This window comes from Salvelinus namaycush, chromosome 2 (genome assembly GCF_016432855.1).
Source record: "Salvelinus namaycush isolate Seneca chromosome 2, SaNama_1.0, whole genome shotgun sequence".
Classification (NCBI taxonomy): domain Eukaryota; kingdom Metazoa; phylum Chordata; class Actinopteri; order Salmoniformes; family Salmonidae; genus Salvelinus; species Salvelinus namaycush.
Window position 1 is genome coordinate 60,973,390 of NC_052308.1, and position 25,753 is coordinate 60,999,142.

A 25,753-nucleotide genomic window follows, 5' to 3' on the forward strand; every position below is an offset into this window, starting at 1 on the left:
GGTTGTAATTTCATTGATCAATGCTAGCAATTTACTTCGAACTGCACACAGAGACATACAAATGGTATCCTTGAGTTAATCTGAAAATTGACAATCTTGCAATCTCTTTAACCTGATCTGAATGTGTGCAAAATATGTGTTGGCCGAATATTGGATGTTGTGTGTCTCCCAAAACCATTGGCAGTCAGCTTACTTCTACTTCTGACCTCATAAGGGTTGATACCTTGGTTGGCCACGCAGATATCATTTCTAGACACTTTGTAAAAGTCTTACAACGTAGCAAAAAGATGCCAATGACTACTAAGCGTTTGTTTTCGGACACACAGAACACCTGCTCACTCATTCGTACATTGATACATCACACTCTTTCTCCTCATTGTGGCCTCCTTTCACTCTCATGTTTTTGTTTAGCCTGGCTTTGTTTTGACTACTGTTTTTTTTCTACAATTGTAAAGTGACTTTGGTTCTTTGCAAAGCGCTATATAATTATATAATATATAATATTAATACTTAAGTTATAAAATACACTATTGGCAATATCACATTTTAGCCAGTTATCAGCTGGTGTATCATATTTTACTTCACCATAGTATCTTCATTCTCACTGTGGAATTTGGTTGATGTAGGCCTAAAACATTTGTCCTTAATATTGCCTTGTCAAATCTCCCAGGCAGGTTTTGTGCATTGAAATCCGTCTTCTTCTTTGTGTGCTTTAGTCTCCAGCTGCCCTGTCAACTCAAGGAGACGACGAGCAGTGACTATAAATGATGTCGTAACCACACTGGGTAGGACAAGAGTTTCTCTGCTTGTGATGCCTGATCTTAAAACTGGATGTTTTTGTTTTAACCATGTACATATGTATTTATTTATTAGTAGAACTTAGTACTTCTTTCTTACCAAACAGACATCTGTTGCAAGGATGTCAAATAGTGTTTTATTGTTTATGTTTTCAACCTCTGGGAATGAGAACCAATTACGAAATAGGAAGACAGCTGTCCAGATTGGCCACTAAACAAACTTCAAATGATGTTCAGGGTTTTTTGTCTTTCATTGAATTATATTCCTTTTAAAATTCCTTTAACTCTCAGCACTTGATTTCCCTAAAGGTTTTGCAGATCACTCTGCGATAATGCAGAATCTCACTGATAATGCACTTCTCTCTGTCCTAGCGAGCCAGTACACAGGCCTGGAGAGACAGTGCTGCATGGACGGTATGAGGAAGAACATTCTAGATTACACGTGCGAGCGGCGTGCCCAATACATCAGCGATGGAACAGAGTGTGTGGAAGCCTTCCTGAAGTGTTGTAGAGAAATGGCCACCAAACGTGAAGAGGCCAAGACTGACCAGCTCATATTAGCCCGCAGTAAGTGAAACAACTGTAGTGGACTGGAATTGTCAATTCTAAAATTGCACACTATGTAAATCCAGTGTGATAAACAAAACCAGAGTGTGAATGTATAAAATATTCTGGTATTCCCTTCTGTGTAAAAGGGAAATACATTAACAGTGATGGGAACTGTCTGAATTTCTGTCACTCTTGGTAAGGTGAAGAAGAGGATTTTGAAAGTTTTAACAACATCATTTCCCGTTCCTTCTTCCCTGAGAGTTGGCTATGGAAGGAGGAGAGTCTGCCGCAGTGTCCTGACAATAAGCAGTGGTAAGAGCAGTATTTATTGAGATTGTTCAATGCACTACAGTAAAATGCATTATAATGCATATTCCTTTTCCCATGTAATGAAAATCCTACATATTTTCTTTTTACCATTTAGTCCTATGCATAACATAAAAATGACCTTACCGGATTCCATCACCAGCTGGCAGATCACTGCCATTGGCCTGTCCAAAACACATGGTACTCTCACTTATTTGTACCCTTCTTGCTATATTGGTGGCTACTCTTTCTACATCTTCTATCTTATGGCAACTCTCTTGCTCAATAGGAATCTGTGTGTCTGAACCGCTCAAAATAATTGTCTGGAAGAACTTCTTCCTTGATCTGAAGCTGCCCTACTCTGCCGTACGCAATGAGCAGCTGGAAATCAAAGCCATTCTTCACAACTACAGGGAGAACTCTATAACCGTAAGCTTATTGTCAGTTAAAGGCAGGCACGCAACCGTGTTGAGTTGAACCTGCAGATGCAGGTAGTATACAGAGTAAACCCAAATATTTCATTCTAAAATCAGTATGACCTCTTCTGTGCCTTATTATTATTATTATTATTATTATTATTATTATTATACCATTCAGTGTGGTATTTATCTGATTAGATGCACGGTGATGTGACTACCCCTCTCCACCTTAATGGCAGGTCCGTGTAGAACTGAGGGAGACATCAGACGTGTGCAGCTCTGCCAGCAAGAAGGGGAGGTATATTGTTACTGTTATGGTGGACCCCAAGTCCACACGAAGTGTCCCCTTTGTCATCATCCCCATGAACCTGGGCCTCCATACCATCGAGGTGAAGGCCTCCGTCCGAGATTGGGGTGGTCGGGACGGTGTTAAGAAGGAGCTACGTGTGGTGGTAAGGCAAACCATTGCTTCTGACCTTTCCCAAACTCTCCGAGGTGCAGATTGGCTTTATTTGGTGCCATCCATGTAACCAACTACACTGTAAGAAGAACACTAAATAATTAGTGTTGCTAGAAAAAAGGACTTTCACTTGTCACTGAAATCACTTGTCTTTATGATAAGATGGCAGAGTAGAAAGCTCCCAATATCTGACACAATGGGTCTGCCTGTCCAGGCCCTTGTGGATCTTCAGTTACGTGTAGAAGAGGGGGATGTGATTTACTGCTTCCACCAATGTCTCTTTTACCCCTTTTTTGTGATATCCAATTGGTAGTTACAATCTTGTCTCATCACTGAAACTCCCCAACGGGCTGGGGAGAGGCAAAGGTCGAGTCATGCGTCCTCCGAAACATGAATTGCCAAGCCGTGCTGCTTCTTAACACACTGCTCGCTTAACCCGGAAGCCAGCCGCACCATTCAACTCATAACTGAGGTCAGCTTGCAGGCGCCTGACCCGCCACAAGGAGATGCTAGAGCGCGATGAGCCAAGGAAAGCCCTCCGGCCAAACCCTCCCCTAACCTGGACGGCACTGGGCCAATTGTGTGCTGCCCTTTGGAGTTCCCAGCCGGCTGTGACACAGCCTGGGATCGAACCCAGACTGTAGAGGCGCCTCAGCACTGCAATGCAGTGGCTTTGACCTCTCCGCCACTCAGGAGGCACACCCCGATGTCTCCTTGTTCAGTTTGTTGTAGGTTGGGGTGGGGTCGGAGGACTGTATAAATTGAAGTCTGACAATTGTCTTTTGTATTCAATAATATAATTGCCAGTATCCATAATCACTGTCGCCCGCCCTGGTCCACTTGATGAAAATATTGAGTGTAGAATCTGCCTGTAGTTTGTTCAGGGACAGATTTTTGTTTATTGTTTTGTTTATTCTGCTCCCACCAGACTTTACCTCGTCTTCCACAAGGTATTCATGGGTTTGAATTTAATCTCTTCAAGACAGGTGGAGTGGGTGTCACTTGTGGAGGGTAAAAACACAATCTGGTAGAGCTGAACATTTTCTGGTCAATAGAAAAGTCACTAATAGGTGTTTTGGAACAAAATATGAATCTTGATTAAGAAGGAAGATTTCAGCTGGTGTGAGGTGCTTTTGGAAGAGGTTGACTTTTGGCTCGTCTGGTGTTGTACTGGTGCCTCAACCTGTCAGCAAATACAGTGAGCTCTCCTTTAAAAACATACCTAATGGGACTCCTTGTACTAAGATCCGATGGTCCATGAGACCATTGTCCTAATTTTTGATACGAAAGTAAGGTGGCGGTTCTTGAACCTTGCGGCGGATGTTGAATCTTGAATCTTTGGTAACTGGAAAGCCCAGCTATTTTACTATGATTCCAGACCATTCCCATAAGAAGTAGGCCTATGTGCTGTTAAAGTAAATACTTTATCGACCCTATTTGGAAAACCTAGGCCACCAGGTGAATTGTTGTAATTCAAGCAAAAAACATATATGCTGAGTTGATTAATAAGTAAATGAGCAAATTACCGTGTTTTCATTCTAACAATGACAGCCCGAAGGGGTGCTGACAAGGCTTCAGGTGAAGAAGGAACTGGATCCCGCCAAACACGGTGAGTGTATGGTAGCATACACAGATGTAGATCATCTATAGTTCCAGTGACAGTATTACCATTCGTTGCACTGATGAGTATCATGATGGTTGATAATATACATTTTCCTCTCTTAATATGCAAGTCAAATTGTATGGCTCTACCTGTAGGTGAGATTGAATGGAAAAACTCGTAACAACTGTTTACATTATTTGCTCGCTCTGTCTTTGTCGCTGTCTCTCTCTGTCTCTGTCTTTCTCCGGGTTAAAAGGGGGGACGGATACTGTGCGCGTTCGGAGTGGTGCACTGGTTAACCAGGTTCCAAATACACCTGCCAGAACACACATAAGTGTGACAGGTGAGACGGAATGATCTGACACACATGGACCATTTAGAAATGTACTACGAATACGTGTTAACAACATTAGTTGAATAAGATGGTTGCCCTCGGCTCACTAGCTTCGTATTGGTTCACAAAGCTAGAGGACCACTGAGTAGCAAATGTATCTGCCACGGCTATTAAGATCATCAGTAGGTCTATAGAATAAAACATTGTGTGGAGCTTCGGAAGCTTACACTCTTCGAAAAAGCCTCTGGGGAAAGGGTTCTAACCTGGAACCAAAAGGGTTCTAACCTCGAACCAAAAAGGGTTATTTTATGGTGACAGCCGAAGAACCCTTTTAGGTTCTAGATAGCGCCTTTTTTCAAGAGAGTGTAGTGTAGGGATAAGTCGAGATCAGTAATAATGCTGTTGTAGTGTAGGGATAAGTTGAGATCAGTAATAATGATGTTGTAGTGTAGGGATAAGTTGAGATCTGTAATAATGCTGTTGTAGTGTAGGGATAAGTTGAGATCAGTAATAATACTCTTGTAGTGTAGGGATAAGTTGAGATCAGAAATAATGCTGTTGTAGTGTAGGGATATGTTGAGATCAGTAATAATACTGTTGTAGTGTAGGGATAAATTGAGATCTGTAATGATGCTGTTGTAGTGTAGGGATAAGTCCAGATCAGTAATGATGCTGTTGTCGTGTAGGGATAAGTCCAGATCAGTAATAATGCTGTTGTAGTGTAGGTCTATTAGATCCATGGTATTCTTTATAGGTTAAGTTAAATAAAGGTAAAAAAAGAAACAAAAAGAAACTGTCTTTGTCATGTTGTCACTGACCATTGACTAAGTCATATTCCAGTTATTATTATGTTTAATTGTATGCATTTATAATGTTTTAACGTCTGCATTTATATATGTTTTACTCTCTGCATCTTTTCAGGTGAGCAGTTGGCCAGCACGATAGAGGCAGCTATCAGTGGTTCACCCCTGGGCGACCTCCTTCGACAACCAGGTGGCTGTGGGGAGCAAAACATGATAGGCATGACTTTACCTCTCATCGCCACTTATTACCTGGACACGACCAAACAGTGGGATAAGGTGGGATTAGAACGCAGAAATCAAGCAGTCAACTACATTCAAAGAGGTGAGAAAGTTGATGAATTCCACATTTTAGTTTTGGATTTACAGTTACACACCTCCCAGAGAGGATGGCATTGATTGGAAGTAAACACATTAAAGTTATGCTATAGGCCTAATATTACAGTGCAGTTTTAACAATTAATGTTTTTGTTTCTCACATTTGATTTGTGGTTAACAACCACACAAAAAGCAATTGTTCGATTTTTACATTTTTAAAATGTTTCTGCTTGAACAGATCAGGCGTGGGTTTCCTAGCCTTTGTAGCGAATTTGGTACTTTATCTTTTGACAGTCAGTGATGTAGGGGTAAATTAAAATAGGTGGGTGTCACGTTCCTGACCTATTTATGTTAGTTGTTATGTGTGTTAGTTGGTCAGGACGTGAGGTTGGGTGGGCATTCTATGTTTTCTGTTTCTGTGTTGGTTTTGGGTTGCCTGGTATGGCTCTTAATTAGAGGCAGGTGTTTGGCGTTCCTCTAATTAAGAGTCATATTTAGGTAGGCGTTGTCACAGTGTTCGTTGTGGGTGATTGTCTTCCGTGTCTGTGTTATGTTTGCACCATACGGGACTGTATACGGTTTGTTCGGTTTATGTAGTCTGTTTCCTATTCGTGCGTTCTTCTTGTTTCATGTAAGTTCGTCGTCTAGGTCTGTCTTCACCGTTTTGTTGTTTTGTTAGTTGAGTCATTTTCGTGTTTTGTTAAATAAATTATGTCGTTAAACTCCACTGCGCCTTGGTTCGATCACTACTCCTCCTTTTCGGTAGAAGAGGAGGAGGACCGCCGTTACAGAATCACCCACCATACCAGAGCCAAGCAGCGGAGTAAACGGAGTAAGGGACAGGAAAAGAAGGAGGAATGGACTTGGGACGATATATTGGACGGAAAAGGTTGCTACACATGGGAGGAGATCCTGGCTGGTAGGGATCGCCTCCCATGGGAACAGCTGGAGGCACTGAGGAGAGCAGAGGCTACCGGAGAGAGGAACCGGAGTTATGAGGGAACGCGTCTGGCACGGAAGCCCAAAAAGCCCGTGAGTAACACCCAAAAATTTCTTGGGGGGGGGCTAAGAGGTAGTGGGCCAAGGGCAGGTAGGAGACCTGCGCCCACTTCCCAGGCTTACCGTGGAGAGCGGGAGTACGGGCAGGCGCCGTGTTACGCAGTAGAGCGCACGGTGTCTCCTGTACGAGTGCATAGCCCAGTGCGGGTTATTCCACCTCCCCGCACTGGTAGGGCTAGATTGGGTATTGAGCCAGGTGTCATGAGGCCGGCTCAACGCGTCTGGTCTCCAGTGCGTCTCCTCGGGCCGGCATACATGGCACCTGCCTTACGCATGGTTTCCCCGGTTCGCCTACATAGGCCGGTGCGGGTTATTCCACCTCCCCGCACTGGTCGGGCAACCGGGAGTATTCAACCAGGTAAGGTTGGGCAAGCTCAATGCTCAAGAGTGCCAGTACGCCTCCACGGTCCGGTATTTCCGGCACCACCTCCCCGCCCCAGCCTAGTACCTACAGTGTCTACACTACGCACTAGGCTACCAGTGCGTATCCTGAGCCCTGTTCCTCCTCCACGCACTCTCCCTGTAGTGCGTGTATCTAGCCCGGTGCCTCCAGTTCCGGCCCCACGCACTAAGCTACCAGTGCGTCTCCAGAGCCCTGTACAAACTGTATCTTCTCCCCCTACTAATCCTGATGTGCTTGTCCTCAGCCCGGCGTCACCAGTGCCGGTACCACGCATCAGTTATAGAGTGGGCTTTGAGAATACAGTGTGCCCTGTCCCTGCTCCCCGCACTAGTAGGAAGGTGCTTATCCTTAGCCCGGTGCCTCCAGTTCCGGCACCACGCACCAGGTCTACAGTGCGCCGTATCCGGCCTGAGCCATCCGTCTCCCCAGTGCCATCTGAGCCATCCGTCTCCCCAGCGCCATCTGAGCCATCCGTCTCCCCAGCGCCATCTGAGCCATCCGTCTCCCCAGCGCCGTCTGAGCCATCCGTCTGCCAGGAGCCTGCAAAGCCGCCCGTCTGCCATGAGCCTGCAAAGCCGCCCGTCTGCCATGAGCCTACAGAGCCATCCGCCAGACAGGAGCCGCCAGAGCCGCCAGCCAGACAGGATCTGCCAGAGCCGCCAACCAGACAGGATCTGCCAGAGCCGCCAACCAGACAGGATCTGCCAGAGCCGCCAACCAGACAGGATCTGCCAGAGCCGCCAACCAGACAGGATCTGCCAGAGCCGCCAACCAGACAGGATCTGCCAGAGCCGCCAACCAGACAGGATCTGCCAGAGCCGCCAGCGAGCCATGAGCAGCCAGAGCCGCCAGCGAGCCATGAGCAGCCAGAGCCGTCAGAGAGCCATGAGCAGCCAGAGCCGTCAGAGCGCCATGAGCAGCCAGAGCCGTCAGAGCGCCATGAGCGTCGAGAGCCGTCAGCCTGCCATGAGCGTCGAGAGCCGTCAGCCTGCCATGAGCGTCGAGAGCCGTCAGCCAGCCATGAGCGTCGAGAGCCGTCAGCCAGCCATGAGCGTCGAGAGCCGTCAGCCAGCCATGAGCGTCGAGATTCGTCAGTCAGCCATGAGCTGCCCTTCAGCCTGAAACGGCTAGATACCCAGAACTGCCCATCAGTCCAGAGCTGTCTCTCTGTCCGGAGCTGCCTTTCAGTCCGGAGTTGCCCCTCTATCCTGATCTCCCTCTCTATCTTGATCTACCTCTATATTCTTATCTATCCCTCTGTCTTGATTTATCTCTCTGTCCCGGTGCTGTCCTTATTAGTGATGTTATTAAGAGGATTTTGTGGGGGTAAAAAGAGGGTGGACATTCTTAGAGGGAGGAAGCTAGGATGGATTATGGTGGGGTGGGGACCTCGCCCGGAGCCTGAGCCACCACCGTGGTTAGATGCCCACCCAGACCCTCCCCTAGACTTTGTGCTGGTGCGTCCGGAGTTCGCACCTTATGGGGGGGGTAATGTCACGTTCCTGACCTATTTATGTTAGTTGTTATGTGTGTTAGTTGGTCAGGACGTGAGGTTGGGTGGGCATTCTATGTTTTCTGTTTCTGTGTTGGTTTTGGGTTGCCTGGTATGGCTCTTAATTAGAGGCAGGTGTTTGGCGTTCCTCTAATTAAGAGTCATATTTAGGTAGGCGTTGTCACAGTGTTCGTTGTGGGTGATTGTCTTCCGTGTCTGTGTTATGTTTGCACCATACGGGACTGTATACGGTTTGTTCGGTTTATGTAGTCTGTTTCCTATTCGTGCGTTCTTCTTGTTTCATGTAAGTTCGTCGTCTAGGTCTGTCTTCACCGTTTTGTTGTTTTGTTAGTTGAGTCATTTTCGTGTTTTGTTAAATAAATTATGTCGTTAAACTCCACTGCGCCTTGGTTCGATCACTACTCCTCCTTTTCGGTAGAAGAGGAGGAGGACCGCCGTTACAGTGGGTAAATGCTGATCGTCGTTCGGGATGAGTAACGCTCCCTGTATTCAAAATAAGTGTGTTTACTTCCACTGCACAACCCAGACTGAACGCTACTCGTACAAATTTTTTTTTTTTCATTTGTTGACGTTTGTTTGTAAAACGCACAGAAGATTGCCCGTTAAACATAGATTTTTTTAATCATTGTTACTCTCTCGCTGCTTTGTGACTGAGTTGTGGAGTGAAATAACATAACATGTTAGCTACAAAGGCTTTGGGAAACTCGCCACACTGCCTGTGGTGTTATCAGTACAAGTTCTTTCTTATTGGCACAAAACCAATCGGCTTTGATTATCTTCATGGTTCATGGTTTTCTTTTGTTATTGTCAAGGTTATGATCAGCAACTGGCGTATCGGAAAAGCGATGGATCATATGCTGCCTTTGATCATGAGCGTAGTGGTACCTGGTGAGCTACACCTTCCCCCACTCCCTCTCAATACCAGGGACACAACATTAGATGTACAACATGTAGGCCTAGGTCTACTGTATGTTAAAGCAACAGTCTGCGATTGGTGCGTCCATTTTTTAAACAAAATTATTGCCATTGATTCTTCAAGAATTTAACAGCTGTTTTACCCCATTAGAACCCAAAATATAAGCACCATTTTACTAAAATGTTTGTAAAAATGTTTACAGTTTTTGATCTCATGAATGGTCAGTCCTTGCATGCACTGTATGTAACGTCATTTGGGTCTTTGCGTGTCAAAAAGATACACGTCAAATAACACTATTTGCATCTTTAACTGAATTGTACAGTACCCCCCTGAATTATTGGCACCCTAGGTAAATATGAACAAAAAAGGATGTGAAAAAATTTCATTTTTGTTCATCAGATTGATTTTATACTCTAAATATCATATGACTATAACCTCGAATTGTTAAACCTCTAAAATTGTTAAAAGAAAAAAGAATTGTCATCAAGAAATTATTATTTTATTCAAAAACATGCGTGTCACCATTATTGGCAGCCCTAGAAATTCTTATGAACATGAAGGTAACCTGAGTCTTTGGGAACTCTTAGGTGGTCCATGAATTTCTGTTTCACTGGGGTATGAATATGAGGTGACACACAGGCTAAACTCCCTTAGTCATCCATCAACATGGGAAAGGCCAGAGTACACATAAATGAAATGAGACAAAAGGTTGTTGACCTTAACAAATCAGGCAATGGCTATAAAATAGATAGCTAAATGCCTGAAAATACCCATCTCCACTATTAGAGCAATAATTAAGAAATTTAAAACAACTGGATCTGTGATGAACCTCCCTGGAAGAGGACACAAGTGTATTTTGCCCCCACGCACAGTGAGAAAGATAGTTCAAGTGGCACAACAATCTCCAAAGATCACAGTTGGAGAATTGGAGAAGTTGGTTTCATCAAGTCTCCAAAACTACAATTAGACGCCACCTTCATGCCAACAAATTATTTGTAAGGGTTGCCAGAAGAACACCACTGCTGTCACCAAACCACACATTTAAGCACCTGGAGTTTGCTAAATGTCATTGGAACCACATTTGATTGGAACCAGGTTCTATGTTCAGATGAGAGTAAAACAGAGCTTTTTGGCAACAAACACCAGAGGTGGGTTTGGTGTAAAAAGAGCAATGGTCATGCAGAAAATAACCTAATCCCCACTGTGAAGTATAGTGGTGGATCTGTGATGTTGTGAGACTGTTTGACTTCCAAAGGCCCTGGGAACCTTGTTAGGAGACATGGCATCATGGACTCCATCGAGTACCAGGAGATTTTAGTCCACAACCTGTCTGCCTCTGCCAGGAGTCGAAAACTTGGTCGTCGTTGGGTCTTCCAGCAGGACAACGATCCAAAGCATACCTCCAAATCCACACAAAAAGGGTTCACTGACCATAGAATTAAGCTTTTGCAATGGCCATCCCGGTCCCCTGACCTAAACCCCATTGAAAACCTGTGGGGTGAGCTGAACAGGAGAGTCCACAAGTGAGGACCAAGGACTCTGAAGGATCTGGAGAGTTTTTCTATGGAGGAATGGTCTCAAATCCCGTCCTGTGTGTTCTCCCACCTCATCAAACATTATAGGAGACGACTCAGAGCTGTTATCTTGGCAAAGGAAGGGTGCACAAAGGACTAAATGCAGGGGTGCCAATAATTGCATGTTTTTGAATAAAAGTATTATTTCTTGAAGATGATTTCTTGATTTCTTTTTTTTTTTACTCAATTAAAGGTTAGATTCATATGATATTTTGGTGTAAAATTAAGCTGATTAACAACAAAGACATTGTTCGCAGCCTTTTTGGTTCATATTTACCTAGGGTGCCAATAATTCAGGAGGGCACTGTATATGTTGACTTAAGACAATAAGACCTCGTAATGGTGAGAAAAGACCAGAAGCAGCTTACACTTTGAGGAATCCACTTTAAGGAATCACAAATTCAGGCAATTTACGGTGCCTTCAGAAAGTATTCATACCCCTTGACGTATTCCCCATTTATTTTTGTTACAGCCTGGATTTAAAATAGATTTTTTTTTAAATTCTCACCCATATACACATAATACCCCATAGTGAATTGTTTTATTTTTCTTATTTTAACACATGTATTGAAAATGAAATACAGACATATCAAATTTACATAAGTATTCACACCCCAGAGTCAAATCTTGCCATAGATTTTCAAGTAAATCTTGCCATAGATTTTCAACTCGGCCACTCAGGAACATTCACTGTTTTCTTGGTAAGTAACTTCCAGTGTAGATTTGGCCTAGTGTTTTAGGCTATTGTCCTGCTGAAAAGTGATTTCCCAGTGTCTGATGGAAAGCAGACTGAACCATGTGAACCAAACTCCCCGGTCTTTAACGACTACCAGCATACCTTTAACAAGATGCAGCCACCACTATGCTTGAAAATTTGGAGAGTGGTACTCAGTATGTGTTGCGTTGGATTTGTCCCAAAAACAACACTTTGTATTCAGGACACCTTAGAGGCTGCTGCCCTATGTACATAGACTTGAAATCACTGGCCACAATTGCTTTGCCAATTTTTCTGCATTATTACTTTAGTGCCTTTTTGCAAACATGATGCATGTTTTGAATATTTTGTATGTTGTCCAGGCTTCCTTCTTTTCACTTTGTCAATTAGATTAGTATTGTGGAGTAATTACAATGTTGTTGATCCATCCTCAGTTTTTTCCCATCACAGCCATTCATTTTTATATATTTTTACCTTTAACTAGGCATTAAACTCTGTAACTCTTTTAAAAGTCACCATTGGCCCCATGGTGAAATCCCTGAGCGGTACAAAGATGAGGTAGTCATTCAAAAATCCTGTTAAACACTATTATTGCCCGCAGAGTGCATGCAACTTATTATGTTAAGCACATTTTTACTCCTGATTTTATTTAGGCTTGCCATCACAAAGGGGTTGAATACTTACAATCAAATTAAATGTATTTATAAAGCCCTTTTTACATCAGCAGATGTCATAAAGTGCTTATACAGAAACCCAGTCTAAAACCCCAAACAGCAGGCAATGCAGATGTACTGTAGAAGCACGGTGGCTAGGAAGGTCAGATTGTTCTTCAAGATGTTCAAACATTCATAGATGACCAGCAGGGTCAAATAATAATCACAGCGGTTGTAGAGGGTGCAACAGGTCAGCACCATAGGGTGTAAACGTCAGCTGGCTTTTCATAGCTGAGCATTCAGAGGTAGAGAGAGAGAGACGAAAAAAGCAGGTCCTGGCACATAGACTATTGCAGCATAGATACTGGAGGCTGAGACAGGGGGAGTTGTGGACAGGGCCAACCAGGCAGGATATAACCCCACCCACATTGCCAAAGCACAGCCCCCACACCACTAGAGGGATATCAACAGACCACCAACTTACTACCCTGAGACAAGGCTGAGTATACTGTAGCCCACGAAGATCTCCTCCACCGCACAAGCCCATGGGGGTGCAAAACCAGACAGGAAGATCACGTCAGTGACTCAACCCCTTCCTAGGGACGGCATGGAAGAGCACTAGTAAGCCAGTGACTCAGCCCCTGTAATAGGGTCAGAGGCAGAGAATCCGAGTGGATAGAAGGGAGCCGGCCAGGCAGAGAAAGCAAGGGTGGTTCGTCACTCCAGTGCCTTGCCGTTCACCTTCGCACCCCTGGGCCAGACTACACTCAGTCATAAGACCTACTGAAGAGATGAGTCTTCAGTAAAGACTTAAAAGTCGAGACGAAGTCTGCGTCTCTCACATGGATAGGCAGACCATTCCATAAAAATGGAGCTCTATAGGAGAAAGCCCTGCCTCCAACTTTTCTTAGAAATTCTAGAGACAATAAGGAGGCCTGCGTCTTGTGACCATACATGTAGGTATGTACGGCAGGACCAAATCGGAAAGATAGGTAGTAGCAAGTGGCGCAGCGGTCTAAGGCACTGCATCTCAGTGCAAGAGGCGTCACTACAGTCCCTGGTTTGATGCCAGGCTGTATCACATCCGGCTGTGATTGGCAGTCCCATAGGGCGGCGCACAATTGGTCCAGTGTTGTCCGGGTTTGGTCGGGGTAGGCCGTCATTGTAAATAAGAATCCATGTAATGCTTTGTAGGTCAGCAGAAAAACATTGACCTCACTGACTAAAGATGTTTCAACTTTCAGTTTATTATTCAGTTGTAAAAAATAAAGAAGTAAAACATAATTCCACTTTGACATTATGGGGTATTGTGTGTAGACAAGTGACCCCCCCCCCCCCCCCCCCCCCATGGAAAAAGTCAAGGGGTGTGAATACTTTCTGAAGGCACTGCACAAGTTGACATTTCATTCATGGCAGGGTAAATGATACCTAACTGTACCTAAATCTCATCCTTCCATCTAGGTTAACAGCTTATGTTGCTAAGGTATTTGCCATGTCAAACTCTTTAATCGTTATTTCGGAAGATGTCCTGTGCAGTGCAGTCAAGTGGCTTGTCATGGAAAGACAGCGGCCCAATGGCATTTTCGAGGAAACTGGCAAACTCCTACATCCCACCATGATGGTACTGTTTGTGTTGCTGGCAGAAATATAATGAAATACATTTATTAAACTATTTAATATTTAATTTATTTAATTGTATTAATCATATTATTTTGCAAAACTGATTTATCTAAAACTAATACATCGCACTCCTACCCTTGACAATATTTACATTACCATTGCCTTACAGGAATTAACCTATCTCTTATGTTCAGAGTATCCATGTAAATGTAACAAGAATTATAAAATAAATACTGAACAAAATATAAACACAAATGCAAGAATTTAAACGATTTTACTGAGTTAGAGTTCATATAAGGAATCAGTCAATTGAAATAAATAAATTAGGCCCTAATCTATGGATTTGACATGACTAGAATTGCAGATATGCGTCTGCATCTGGTCACAGATACCTTCAAATAAAAGGTAAGGGCGTGGATCAGAAAACCAGTCAGTATCTGGTGTGACCACCCTTTTCCTCACAGCGTGACACATCTCCTTCACATAGAGTTGATCAGGCTGTTGATTGTGGCCTGTGGAATGTTGTCCCACTCCTCTTCAATGGCTGTGTGAAGTTGCTGGATATTGGCGGGAACTGGAACACGCTGCCATACATGTCGATCCAGAGCATCCCAAACATGCTCAATGGGTGACATTTCTGGTATGCAGGCCATGGAAGAACTGGGACATTTTCAGCTTTCAGGAATTGTGTACAGAATCTTGCACCATGGGGCCGTGCTTTATCATGCTGAAACATAAGGTGATGGCGGCGGATGAAGGGCACGGCAATGGGCCTCAGGATCTCGTCACGGTATCTCTGTGCATTTAAATTGCCATTGATAAAATGCAATTGTGTTCGTTGTCCGTGGCTTATGCCTGCCCATACCATAACCACCATGGGCACTCTGTTCACAATGTTGACATCAGCAAACCGCTCGCCCACATGACGCAATACACGTGGTCTGCGGTTGTGAGGCCGGTTGGACGTACTGACAAATTCTCTAAAACAAAGTTGGAGGCAGCTTATGGTAGAGAAATTAACATTCAATTCTCCGATGGACATTCCTGCAGTCAGCATGCCAATTGCATGCTCACTCAAAAAAGATCTGTGGCATTGTGTTGTGTGACAAAACTGCACATTTTAGTGGCCTTATATTGTCCCCATCACAAGGTGCACCTGTGTAAGGATCATGCTGTTTAATCAGCTTCTTGATATGCCACACCTGTCAGGTGGATTATCTTGGCGAAGGAGAAATGCTCACTAACAGGAATGTAAAATTTGGCACAATTTTTGAAAAATAAGCTTTTTGTGTGTATGGAACATTTCTGGGATCTTTTATTTCAGCTCATGAAACATGGTACCAACACTTTACATGTTGCCATTATATTTCTGTTCAGTGTATTTCTCAGTTGTAATCTTGAGTTTTTGAGTCTGTAAAATATTGAGAACATAAAATATTAAACCAAAAACCCAGATACCAACTTAGATATGGTCATTTCTGTCTGTGCCTATCTACAGGGAGATGTACTGGGGAAAGACGTGGATGACACCTTGACAGCATTTGTGCTCATAACCATGCAGGAAGCACACACAATTTGCAAAAATTATGATGGTATCAGTGTAAGTGGAATTTACACATTCTCATGTCTTCCTATTACTTCTCTCATACCCATGTTTTCTATGGCCATGCATAGTCAAATAACAAAGGCATTGAGTAGTTTTTGAATGCCTTTTAGGATACTTAAGTTAGCAATTGCCTCTCTTCCTCTCTCTACAGAACCTGCCAGAGAGCATTAAAAAGGCTAAGCAATACCTAGAATTTCGGAATCAACACCTGACCAACCCTTATTCAGTGGCTATGACCTCATACGCCCTGGCTAACGAGGGCAAGCTCAACCAGGCTATCCTATTCAAACACTCATCTACAGGTGACCGTATAAATCCTCCTTTATAGTAGGAAATATTGAGTAATTGAACCCTATGATGGACAGTATTATGTAGCCTAACCCATTTTTGACTTTTATAGCCAGGTACTCTCTGCATCAAAAAGCTACATTTTGCCAGTGTAGCAGATGCTTTTGTACATTTTGGTTTTGTTAATAATAAATCATGTTTGTTTCCCCCACAGACCGGACCCACTGGCCTGTTTCAGAGAATCACCTTCTCACACTGGAGGCCACAGCTTACGCCCTGTTGGCCCTGGTGAAGGCCGGTGCCATTGAGGAAGCTGGTCCCATCGTCAGGTGGCTCAAAAGCCAGGGTTTTCAAAGAGGAGGTGATTCATCCACTCAGGTACAGCCAGACCCATGTGACAAGTAACATCACGCATCCAACAAGGGCAAACAGGCTGGCTAACTAACCTTGGCTAAGACGGGCTAATGTCCATACATCATTTGAAACAGGCTGCTTCGGGGTCATGCAACATTATAATTCAATATAAGGAAATATGCCGTGTGGGGATGCACCATGTTATAGAAATCTGCATTTAGGATAAAACAAAACAGCACTCAAGAGCCACATACATTGAGGTCTGAAATGATTGACACTCTTGATAAAGCTGAGCAATGATGACTGTAAAATAAATCATTCAAATAGTGAGTTATATTGTATTCTCAAAATGTTTTGGAAATGACATTATTTTCTACTAATACAATTGCTCAGAGAAAGAGATTTTGTTTAACTATTCATTTTTTCTCTCAAAAAGATAGGGGTCAAAATGATTAGAAAGGTAGGGGTCATAACGGGAGGTTAGCATGTCTTGGCGGTATGATCTTAGACCCTTTGTAACTTTCTCACTCATTGTCATTCATGATTCATCCAGGATTATCCGTAATCATGGTAGCATCCCCATTAATGTAGAAGTGTTTAGAAACATATTCTATTATTATTTACAATAAAAGTGACTCCAAAATAACACAATACATTATTTACCATTCATTTCTATTAGGCACAAAATAATCTGAAACACAACCAAAACTAACTGAAAATGGTTCCAACAAGTTTGTAGTGTACTAGGAATATGGGACCAAATACTAAAATGTATTTATAAGAATCTTTAGGGGTGTCAATAATTTTGACCCCTACCTTTTTCAGAAAATAAAGTACTACTTGTAAAAAAAAGATATATCTTTCCCTGAGCAATTCTATTATACTGAACAAAAAATATAAATGCAACATACAACAATTGAAAGGATTTTACTGAGTTCCAGTTCACAGAAGGAAATCAGTCAATTGAAATAACTTCATTAGGCCTTAATCTATCGACTTTATCCTGGAAAAAAATCCCAGTCATGTACAATATAGCTCAGTATTTGAGTTATTTATTGTATACATCGTTATTGCTAATCTTTATCAAGGGTATCATTCATTTCGGACCCGACTGTATACAGGCTTGGTACACTTTCAACCCCCTCCTTCTGTTTCTTCCTAAACAGTCCACTATCATGGTGTTCCAGGCTGTGGCAGAGTACATGACGAAAGCAGGAAAAGTAAAAGACATTGATCTGAATGTGGACATTGATATCTCAGGGAGAACTAAAGTCATCAAGTGGTCATTTAGCAAGAGTAACGCCTTACTCACACGCACCGACAAGGTAAGGACGTACGCGCACATAAGCCTCTTTGTAACACGTGAGAAGTGCGAGCCTATTGTCCGTGAGCCTAGAACACAGTCAAGACAAACTTTTGGGTCACTCGAATCACATTTCTCAGTCAGAATGTTGTGGTGTGAACATGGTTCCCTGAGGAAAGGAACAAGGCAACCTGCATCACAGAGGGGGAAGGAGAAATGTTTGTTAGAGAAAGTGAATTAAGAGAATAGTTGATCATAGTGAGAGACGGAGGAAGGCTATTTTGTCTGTTAGGCAGGTCTTAAATGAACGTTTGTATTCTGTATAGGTCCAGCTGCATGAGAACTTCACAGTAACTGCCAAAGGAACTGGTCAGGGGGAATTATTGGTAAGAAGGAGGGAGGGGGGGGGTTAAATTGCACTGGATTTAAATTAGCCTAATTAGTGTGTGAAGACATTTGATTGATAACATAAAGATAAAATTTGTACCCGGGGATAACCAAGTAACACCAACCCTCTCCTTGCCTATCCATGTCAAGGTTACAACCGTATACTATGCCATGCCCAAGGAGGAGAACCAAGACTGCAAAAACTTTGTGCTTGATGTGAAACTAATAAAGCAGGCTACAGGTAGGCTACTTGTCATGGCTATTGTATTTTAACTTGTTTCCACTCAACTGACGTTTTGTTTGTTTTGTTTTATTCATTGAAATGTGGAAGAGAGCCACTAGTGGCAGATTTCAGTTTGGTGGTTGTTGATATCGGCATGACTGAAGTGGCCCCACTGTGTATGATGATGTCATATTGCTAAATCTACCTTCAAAGTGACATCTCTTGTCTTTAAAGTTGCACTCAACGGAGCTACAGAGACATATATGCTCCACATTGACGTGTTGTAAGTAAAAGAAAAACCTGATTACTCGGGCTATACTGTAATCACCATCATACTTTGCCGTAGGCTAATATTATTGTTAGATCTTATCCAGTGAGGAAAAGGAAACACAGTACATGCAAAAATGAAATCATATAAAATCAAGTCTTTCTTATGGACACTCCTATTCTCTCCCAAGGTTTAAATCTGACAGAAATGCCACCATGACCATTTTAGACATCAGCTTGCTGACTGGCTTTGTAGTTGACTTTGAGGATCTGAAACAGGTGAGTTATCAATGTTGATATAGCAGATGGCTTATGGTGCATCGCTACTGCCTTTCTGAGACCTAGAAGTACTGTTGCCCGGGCATGGATCCAGAAAACGTATTGCCATGTACTGGGTCATTAGTATTGACTGTGCTTCTTGCAGATAGCTTCGACTCCAGGTATTCTAGGAGGTTTCTCCAGGACGCCTGGATTCATTGGATGTCAGAGAGGGATCACAGTGCTCCTTTTGGCTGGACAATTTCTGTGATACATACATAGCAAAACAGCTTGCAGATATGCCATCTTAATTTGATCACTCCATTGTTGCAGAGAAATGCAAATTGTACTGTTTTTGAGGTTTAAAGGCTTCTAAAGTTTCCACAAATCATGCTGTGAGAAACATGGTCAAATTAAGATAGCAGATCTGTATGTACTCTTATCCTTAATAGTCTTTCATTGGCCTAATTGTAATATTTCCCTGTAAAATTAATTAGGTCTATACTTGCAAACATTTAAAAAAGGTTTTAGTTTAAGATTAAGCATCAGCCAATTAAAATCGTTAATTCTTAGGGATAGCCCCCTTTTTTTCAATTTTCGCCTAAAATGACATCCACAAATCTAACTGCCTGTAGCTCAGGCCCTGAAGCAAGGGTATGCATATTCTTCGTACCATTTGAAAGGAAACACTTTGAAGTTTGTGGAAATGTGAATTGAATGTAGGAGAAAATAACACAATAGATCTGGTGGAAGAAAATACAAAGAAAAAAACAACCGTTTTTTGTTGTATTTTTTATCTACCACCATCTTTGAAATGCAACAGAGGTCCCAAATCTAGCCATCACTCTGGTTGTAATTCCGATGGTGTCCACAAGAGGGCAGCAGTGTATGTGCAAAGTTTCAGACTGATAACTTGAAGTATGAGCAAGCTACATGACATTTAGTGTGAAGTCATCGTTAGCAGCAAAATTGTGCAATAGATACGGGGTTGCCCAGCTCATTGGCTATCTAGACAGCTTTGTTTGACCCCGATTTGGTGCTTTTGACAAAGTTACAGTCAATCAAGTGAAGACCGCCTGTGTCATCGGCGCGCCATGAAGGTGTCACTCTCTGACCAAATTTGGTGTCCTATAGGATATACTACACTCCTAATGATATAGTGAAGTCTGGTTACATTCTAGGATCTCTGACGAATAAATACGAACGTAATTGGACTGGCTGAAACAACGTTTAGGTTAGATTTTCACAGATTCCTTTCTTTGCAAATTGAACGAGTGGAAATACAAAATTGATTGCTATATGGACCTTTTTAGGATATGAAAAATGATTTTATCTAACGAAACGACACTTCATGTTATCTCTGGGACCCTTGGGATGATAAATCAGAGCAAGATTTCAGAATGTAAGTAGACATTTCACCGTCAGAGGTGATTTTATCAAACCTGTCGCGGTGAAAAAAGTGTTTGTTGTTTTGAGCACTCCTCAAACAATAGCATGGCATTTTTTCGCAGTAATAGCTACTGTAAATTGGACAGTGCAGTTATATTAACAATAATTTAAGCTTTCAGCCGATATAAGACACTTATATGTTCCGACATTTGTTGTTTCTCTAAAATCTGAGATCAGGACACACGGCGCTACATGATTTACAATTGTCCCGTTGATGGAACGCCTATCCCTAATTAACGTAGTTGCACTTGATCAAAGGCTTCATGTTAGCTGTTTCCATTACATAACCTGGCAAATTTAGCCCTATGCTAACCTCACTATGTGAACATGATTATATCCGGTTAAAATTCCATATTAGGCTATTAAAATTGGCGATGTAGTTGGACGTGATAGAACACTTTTGCTTAACAGCAGTCAAACGGCAAAATCGGCTAATCAGTTACTAAAACGCGCACCAACTTTTTGGACGATTAGCTCACCTGGTGAGGTTAGCATAGGGCTAACATATGCCAGGTTATCTGATGGGACCAGCTACAATAGCGTTCTATCATGTGACACTACGTCAACGATTTTAATTGGCTGGTGCTTAAACTTAACCTTGAATTGAAACTTTCTGAATGTTCTCAAGTATGGTCCTACATATTTCCATTTCACACAATATAAACATGTAGCTAGCTATACATACAGATGAGAGGAGGCTGGTGGGAGGAGCTATAGTAGGATGGGCTCATTGTAATGGCTGGAATGGTATCAAACACATCAAACATATGGAAACCACATGTTTGTCTCCGTTCCAATTATTCCATTCCAGCCATTACAATGAACCCGTCCTCCTATAGCTCCTCCCACCAGCATCCTCTGATACAGATAGAAACAACTGAGTGTGGCAGAATATGGACAAAATGCATAAAACTGTTAAACTTTACATTCAGTGTCACCAGATTATATAAACCATTAAATTGTGTCTATAGACTTCTGCAACCATACTGTCTGCACTAAAGTCCCTTTGTAGCAGTTAAGTACCTTACTCTTTTAGTTTTCCATTAAAATAGGCAAAAAGAAGAAAAAAGTGTTTGCATTTTAGCAACAACAAAAAATATTCCTGAGAAATAATTTTGCTAGGACTGTCTGAGAGTGGTCTGAGTGAGGGGCCGAATAGAAGGGATATGTATCCTGAAAACTAGCTGTTATTATTGGCTGAGAGGTCATGCAAATCCTGATTACAAGGTCCTGTTTCAACCAGCAACAATCAGGAATAACACAGATCAATTTGCTTCACATTCAATTTGCTTTACAATGTTAGTTTCATCAGCTGTTGCACAATAGAATACAAAAACACAGGCAAAACAGAATTGTGACTGCACTGGGCCTCACACATGTGATTACACCTTTGGCGGAATTGTTACTGAGGATATTATAAACATGTTATTTTTATATACCGGTAGTAGTCGATAACTGGACACAAAAGTTAGTGTTCGCAGTTCTGGTGGATTCTTTATTCTGAAGAATCTCAGCCAGAACTTCTTCCATCACTACTACCGCCACAGAGTAACAGCGCCATCTATTGGATTGATAGTAGAACTACAGCTTGTAGGAGATAAATGCGACATTAATTAGACAGCTTAACTTTTGGTTTAAAAAATATCAAAAGCGTGTCTTTTTCTAGTGTCTAATTTTTCAACCCATTACAACTGCTTAAATACAGGTCTGATGTAGTTATGGCAATACTCTTAAACCTTCAGGCTGCATGAACACACAGCATTGCCTAAGTACACAGTTTATTTTCATTTTCCGCTTTTTTTTTGTGTGGATAATACCATAAACATTAATGGTTCAAAGTTCACTCTTGTGTTTCTGCTTGCAGTTGTCAACCGGGACGGAAAGGTACATTCAGAAGTTTGAAATGGACAAAAAGTTGTCTGAGAGGGGCTCCCTCATCATCTATCTTGACCAGGTATCTGTTTGTGACATGCCACGCTGGTATTGAAATGGCTTTCTTCTTCTCAGTGACATGTATACAAGGACGTAACTTAATTTTATTATTAAACTTTCACTATATCTCCGGTATCCTTTAAGGTTTCTAATAAACTAGCAGACAAGGTGGCGTTCAGAATACACAAGGTACAAGATGTAGGTCTGCTTCAACCTGTTGGGGTCACCGTTTATGAATACTATGCTCAAGGTATGCTTTATTTTTTGAGGGGATATGAACCAGACCTGGTTTAAATAGAATTCACATTTCTTTAAAATACTTAACCTGTGCTTGATTCAGCTTGTCTGGTGGAATGGAACAAATGGAATAGTCCCAAAAGTATAAACCCTGCCCATCTGGCATTCCAGGCAGGCTCAATCAAACACTCAAAGTATTTGAAAGAAAACATATACTATTAGAACCCAGGTCTGATAAGCACAGACACTCACATGTGCCTCATAGACTACAATGCATTCACTAGAAATGCCAACGCACAGAAGAAATTGTCTTGAATAGGGACTTTTGTCATTTTAGAGAACCGCTGTGTGAAGTTCTACCACCCAAAGAAGAAGGATGGAACCCTGAACAGGCTTTGTCAGGATGATGTGTGCCATTGTGCTGAAGGTACCACGCCTCGGTGGCCAAATTGCTGCCAAAAAGTAGTTGCAGTTATAGGATCAGCTTACCCTACTCTGATTATTTTACCATCATCCATTCAATGTTCAGGAAAATCCAAAATATCATGTTCCATTTTCACATGGAATGATCATTTTGCCTGTACAATAATATGTTAATGTAGCCTGGGTAACAGTCTGTTTCTGCCATCATTCCACTCCAGAGTACAAGGAGTGGAATGTTTGCACAAAACAGGTTCTGAATTTCAGCCTAATGTTAATATACTGAATGCCAAAGTAATACTGTCCTCACTATATAGATTGGCTGGTTACTTTGACATTTTCATACTCACACATGACCTTTCTTTCATAGAGAGCTGTAGCTTCCAGAAGAAACATGGAGACGTGAGTGAAGTGAAATTGTTGGACAAAGCCTGCGAAGCTGGAATGGATTATGGTAAGTCTCTAGTCTTTTGAGACAGACAATTGTGTTCAGTAGTATGGCACAATGATGCAAAGTGCTTTGCAATGGAACATTTGTATTTTCTCCCTACTGGACACAACTCAGGTATTATTAAAGTGAACAAAATTATAAACTCAGCAAAAAAAGAAACAGCCCTTTTTCAGGACCCTGTCTTTCAAAGATAATTCGTAAAAATCCAAATAACTTCACAGATCTTCATAGTAAACGGTTTAACACTGTTTCCCATGCTTGTTCAATGAACCATAAACAATTAATGAACATGCACCTTTGGAACAGTCATTAAGACACTAACAGCTTACAGATGGTAGGCAATTAAGGTCACAGTTATGACAACTTAGGACACTAAAGAGGCCTTTCTACTGACTCTGAAAAACACCAAAAGAAAGATGCCCAGGGTCTCTGCTCATCTGTGTGAACGTGCCTTAGGCATGCTCCAAGGAGGAATGAGAACTGCAGATGTGGCCAGGGCAATAAATTGCAATGTCTGTACTGTGAGACGCCTAAGACAGCGCTACAGGGAGACAGGGGGGACAGCTGATCGCCCTCGCAGTGGCAGACCACCTGTAGCAACACCTGCACAGGATCGGTACATCCGAACATCACACCTGCAGGACAAGTACAGGATGGCGACAACAACTGCCCGAGTTACACCAGGAATGCACAATCCCTCCATCAGTGTTCAGACTGTCCACAATAGGCTGAGAATGGCTGGACTGAGGGCTTGTAGGGCTGTTGTAAGGCAGACATCACTGGCAACAACTTCGCCTGGCAACAACTTGGGCACAAATCCATTGTCGCTGGACCAGTCAGGACTGGCAAAAAGTGCTCTTCACTGATGAGTCGTGATTTTGTCTCACCAGGGGTGATGGTTGGATTCGCGTTTATTGTCGAAGGAATGAGCATTACACTGAGGCTTGTACTCTGGAGCGAGATCGATTTGGAGGTGGAGGGTCCGTCATGGTCTGAGGCGGTGTGTCACAGCATCATCGACTGAGCTTGTTGTCATTGCAGGCAATCTCAACGCTGTGCGTTACAGGGAAGACATCCTCCTCCCTAATGTGGTACCCTTCCTGCAGGCTCATCCTGACATGACCCTCCAGCATGACAATGCCACCAGCCACCCTGCTCGTTCTGTGCATGATTTCCTGCAAGATAAGAATGTCAGTGTTCTGCCATGGCCAGCGAAGAGCCCGGCTTTCAATCCCAATGAGCACATCTGGGACCTGTTGGATCGGAGGGTGAGGGCTAGGGCTATTCGCCCCAGAAATGTCCAGCAACTTGCAGGTGCCTTGGTGGAAGAGTGGGGTAACATCTCACAGCAAGAACTGGCAAATCTGGTGCAGTCCATGAGGAGGAGATGCAATGCAGTACTTAATGCAGCTGGTGGCCACACCAGATACTGACTGTTACTTTTGATTTTGATCCCCCCTTTGTTCAGGGACACATTATTCTACTTCTGTTAGTCACATGTCTGTGGAACTTGTTCAGTTCAGTTGTTGTCTCAGTTGTCTCAGTTGTTGAATCTTGTTATGTTCATACAAATATTTACACATGTTAAGTTTGCTGAAAATAAATGCAGTTTACAGTGAGGACGTTTTTTTTTGCTGAGTTTATGTTTACTTATTCATATGACTGTCTTTTTTTCACAGTTTTCAAAGCCTCCTTGGTTAACGCAACACTGGAGTCCTACACTGATACATACCTAATGGAAATAAAAATGATTATCAAACAAGGTAGGATAAGTCCTTAATGTTTATTCCGGAGTTCCCAAACGATAATCATTCACTGCTGGATTATATTGAGTAGGACTATGTGTATCAACAGTGACAGTTGATATTTTGTTAACATTTTCAAATGCTCCTCTCACTTTAACACAAATGTGTCATTCCACAAATAGAGTGCCTATTGGGTAGTGTAATTTGTCAAATATATATATTTTGAATTTTTCACCTAATTTTCACATTCTGTTCAACTTCATAAAAAAACATGTTTCCCCATCTCAAGAGGTTTAATTAAGAGGAATTACTATAAAAAAGTGACAGGGTTGATCGTAACAGTGTTGACAATTTTATCTTGAATCAACCATAACTTCCCTTCTGACAGGGGAAATGGAAGCTTGTAGTGTGCAACAGGGAGGGGCAATTGAATGCAAGCTTGTTAAAGTATTTCTAGCGTACCTATCGATTGGTAACGGGGTTGACTTGTTATGTTCAATGTGCTCATTTTTCCACCATTTTCCACCAGAAAATGGCCGGAAAATGGAAAATGCTTTTACACTTTGATTTGACTATTAAATGTTCAATGTTTCTTTGGAAAAAATCTTAATTTTACCAGATTAAAACAAGACTTCAGGTTGACCTTAAAACTGAGGGACATATGTTAATGAATCCCTAATCACATGAAATAAGTAAACATCTTCAGAAATGACTTTCCCAAAGCAACAAAGTAAATAGGGCTTCACAATGATGGTGAAAACTTGTGAAAATCTTGGGGTTATGTGGGATTAAAT

At 42.3% G+C, this 25,753-nt stretch overlaps 1 protein-coding gene across 2 annotated transcripts in view; it reads left to right on the top strand.

Annotated features, from left to right (window-relative positions):
* LOC120065323 (complement C3-like) overlaps positions 1-25,753 on the top strand; it is a 55,514-nt gene that overhangs the window by 24,202 nt on the left and 5,559 nt on the right. The window contains exons 16-39 of one of the 2 annotated variants that reach the window (XM_039016229.1): positions 717-785; positions 1,170-1,364; positions 1,547-1,658; positions 1,771-1,853; positions 1,942-2,081; positions 2,311-2,523; positions 4,083-4,140; positions 4,391-4,477; positions 5,390-5,593; positions 9,374-9,449; positions 13,881-14,040; positions 15,538-15,639; positions 15,797-15,947; positions 16,148-16,311; positions 17,454-17,612; positions 17,917-17,976; positions 18,128-18,218; positions 18,435-18,483; positions 18,659-18,746; positions 22,039-22,128; positions 22,251-22,356; positions 22,681-22,770; positions 23,134-23,217; positions 24,894-24,977. In XM_039016229.1, coding sequence (XP_038872157.1) covers positions 717-785; positions 1,170-1,364; positions 1,547-1,658; positions 1,771-1,853; positions 1,942-2,081; positions 2,311-2,523; positions 4,083-4,140; positions 4,391-4,477; positions 5,390-5,593; positions 9,374-9,449; positions 13,881-14,040; positions 15,538-15,639; positions 15,797-15,947; positions 16,148-16,311; positions 17,454-17,612; positions 17,917-17,976; positions 18,128-18,218; positions 18,435-18,483; positions 18,659-18,746; positions 22,039-22,128; positions 22,251-22,356; positions 22,681-22,770; positions 23,134-23,217; positions 24,894-24,977 — 2,715 coding nt within the window. Of the gene's footprint in view, positions 1-716; positions 786-1,169; positions 1,365-1,546; positions 1,659-1,770; positions 1,854-1,941; positions 2,082-2,310; positions 2,524-4,082; positions 4,141-4,390; positions 4,478-5,389; positions 5,594-9,373; positions 9,450-13,880; positions 14,041-15,537; positions 15,640-15,796; positions 15,948-16,147; positions 16,312-17,453; positions 17,613-17,916; positions 17,977-18,127; positions 18,219-18,434; positions 18,484-18,658; positions 18,747-22,038; positions 22,129-22,250; positions 22,357-22,680; positions 22,771-23,133; positions 23,218-24,893; positions 24,978-25,753 lie in introns of those variants that run through there. The other variant, XR_005478662.1, reaches the window with a different exon arrangement.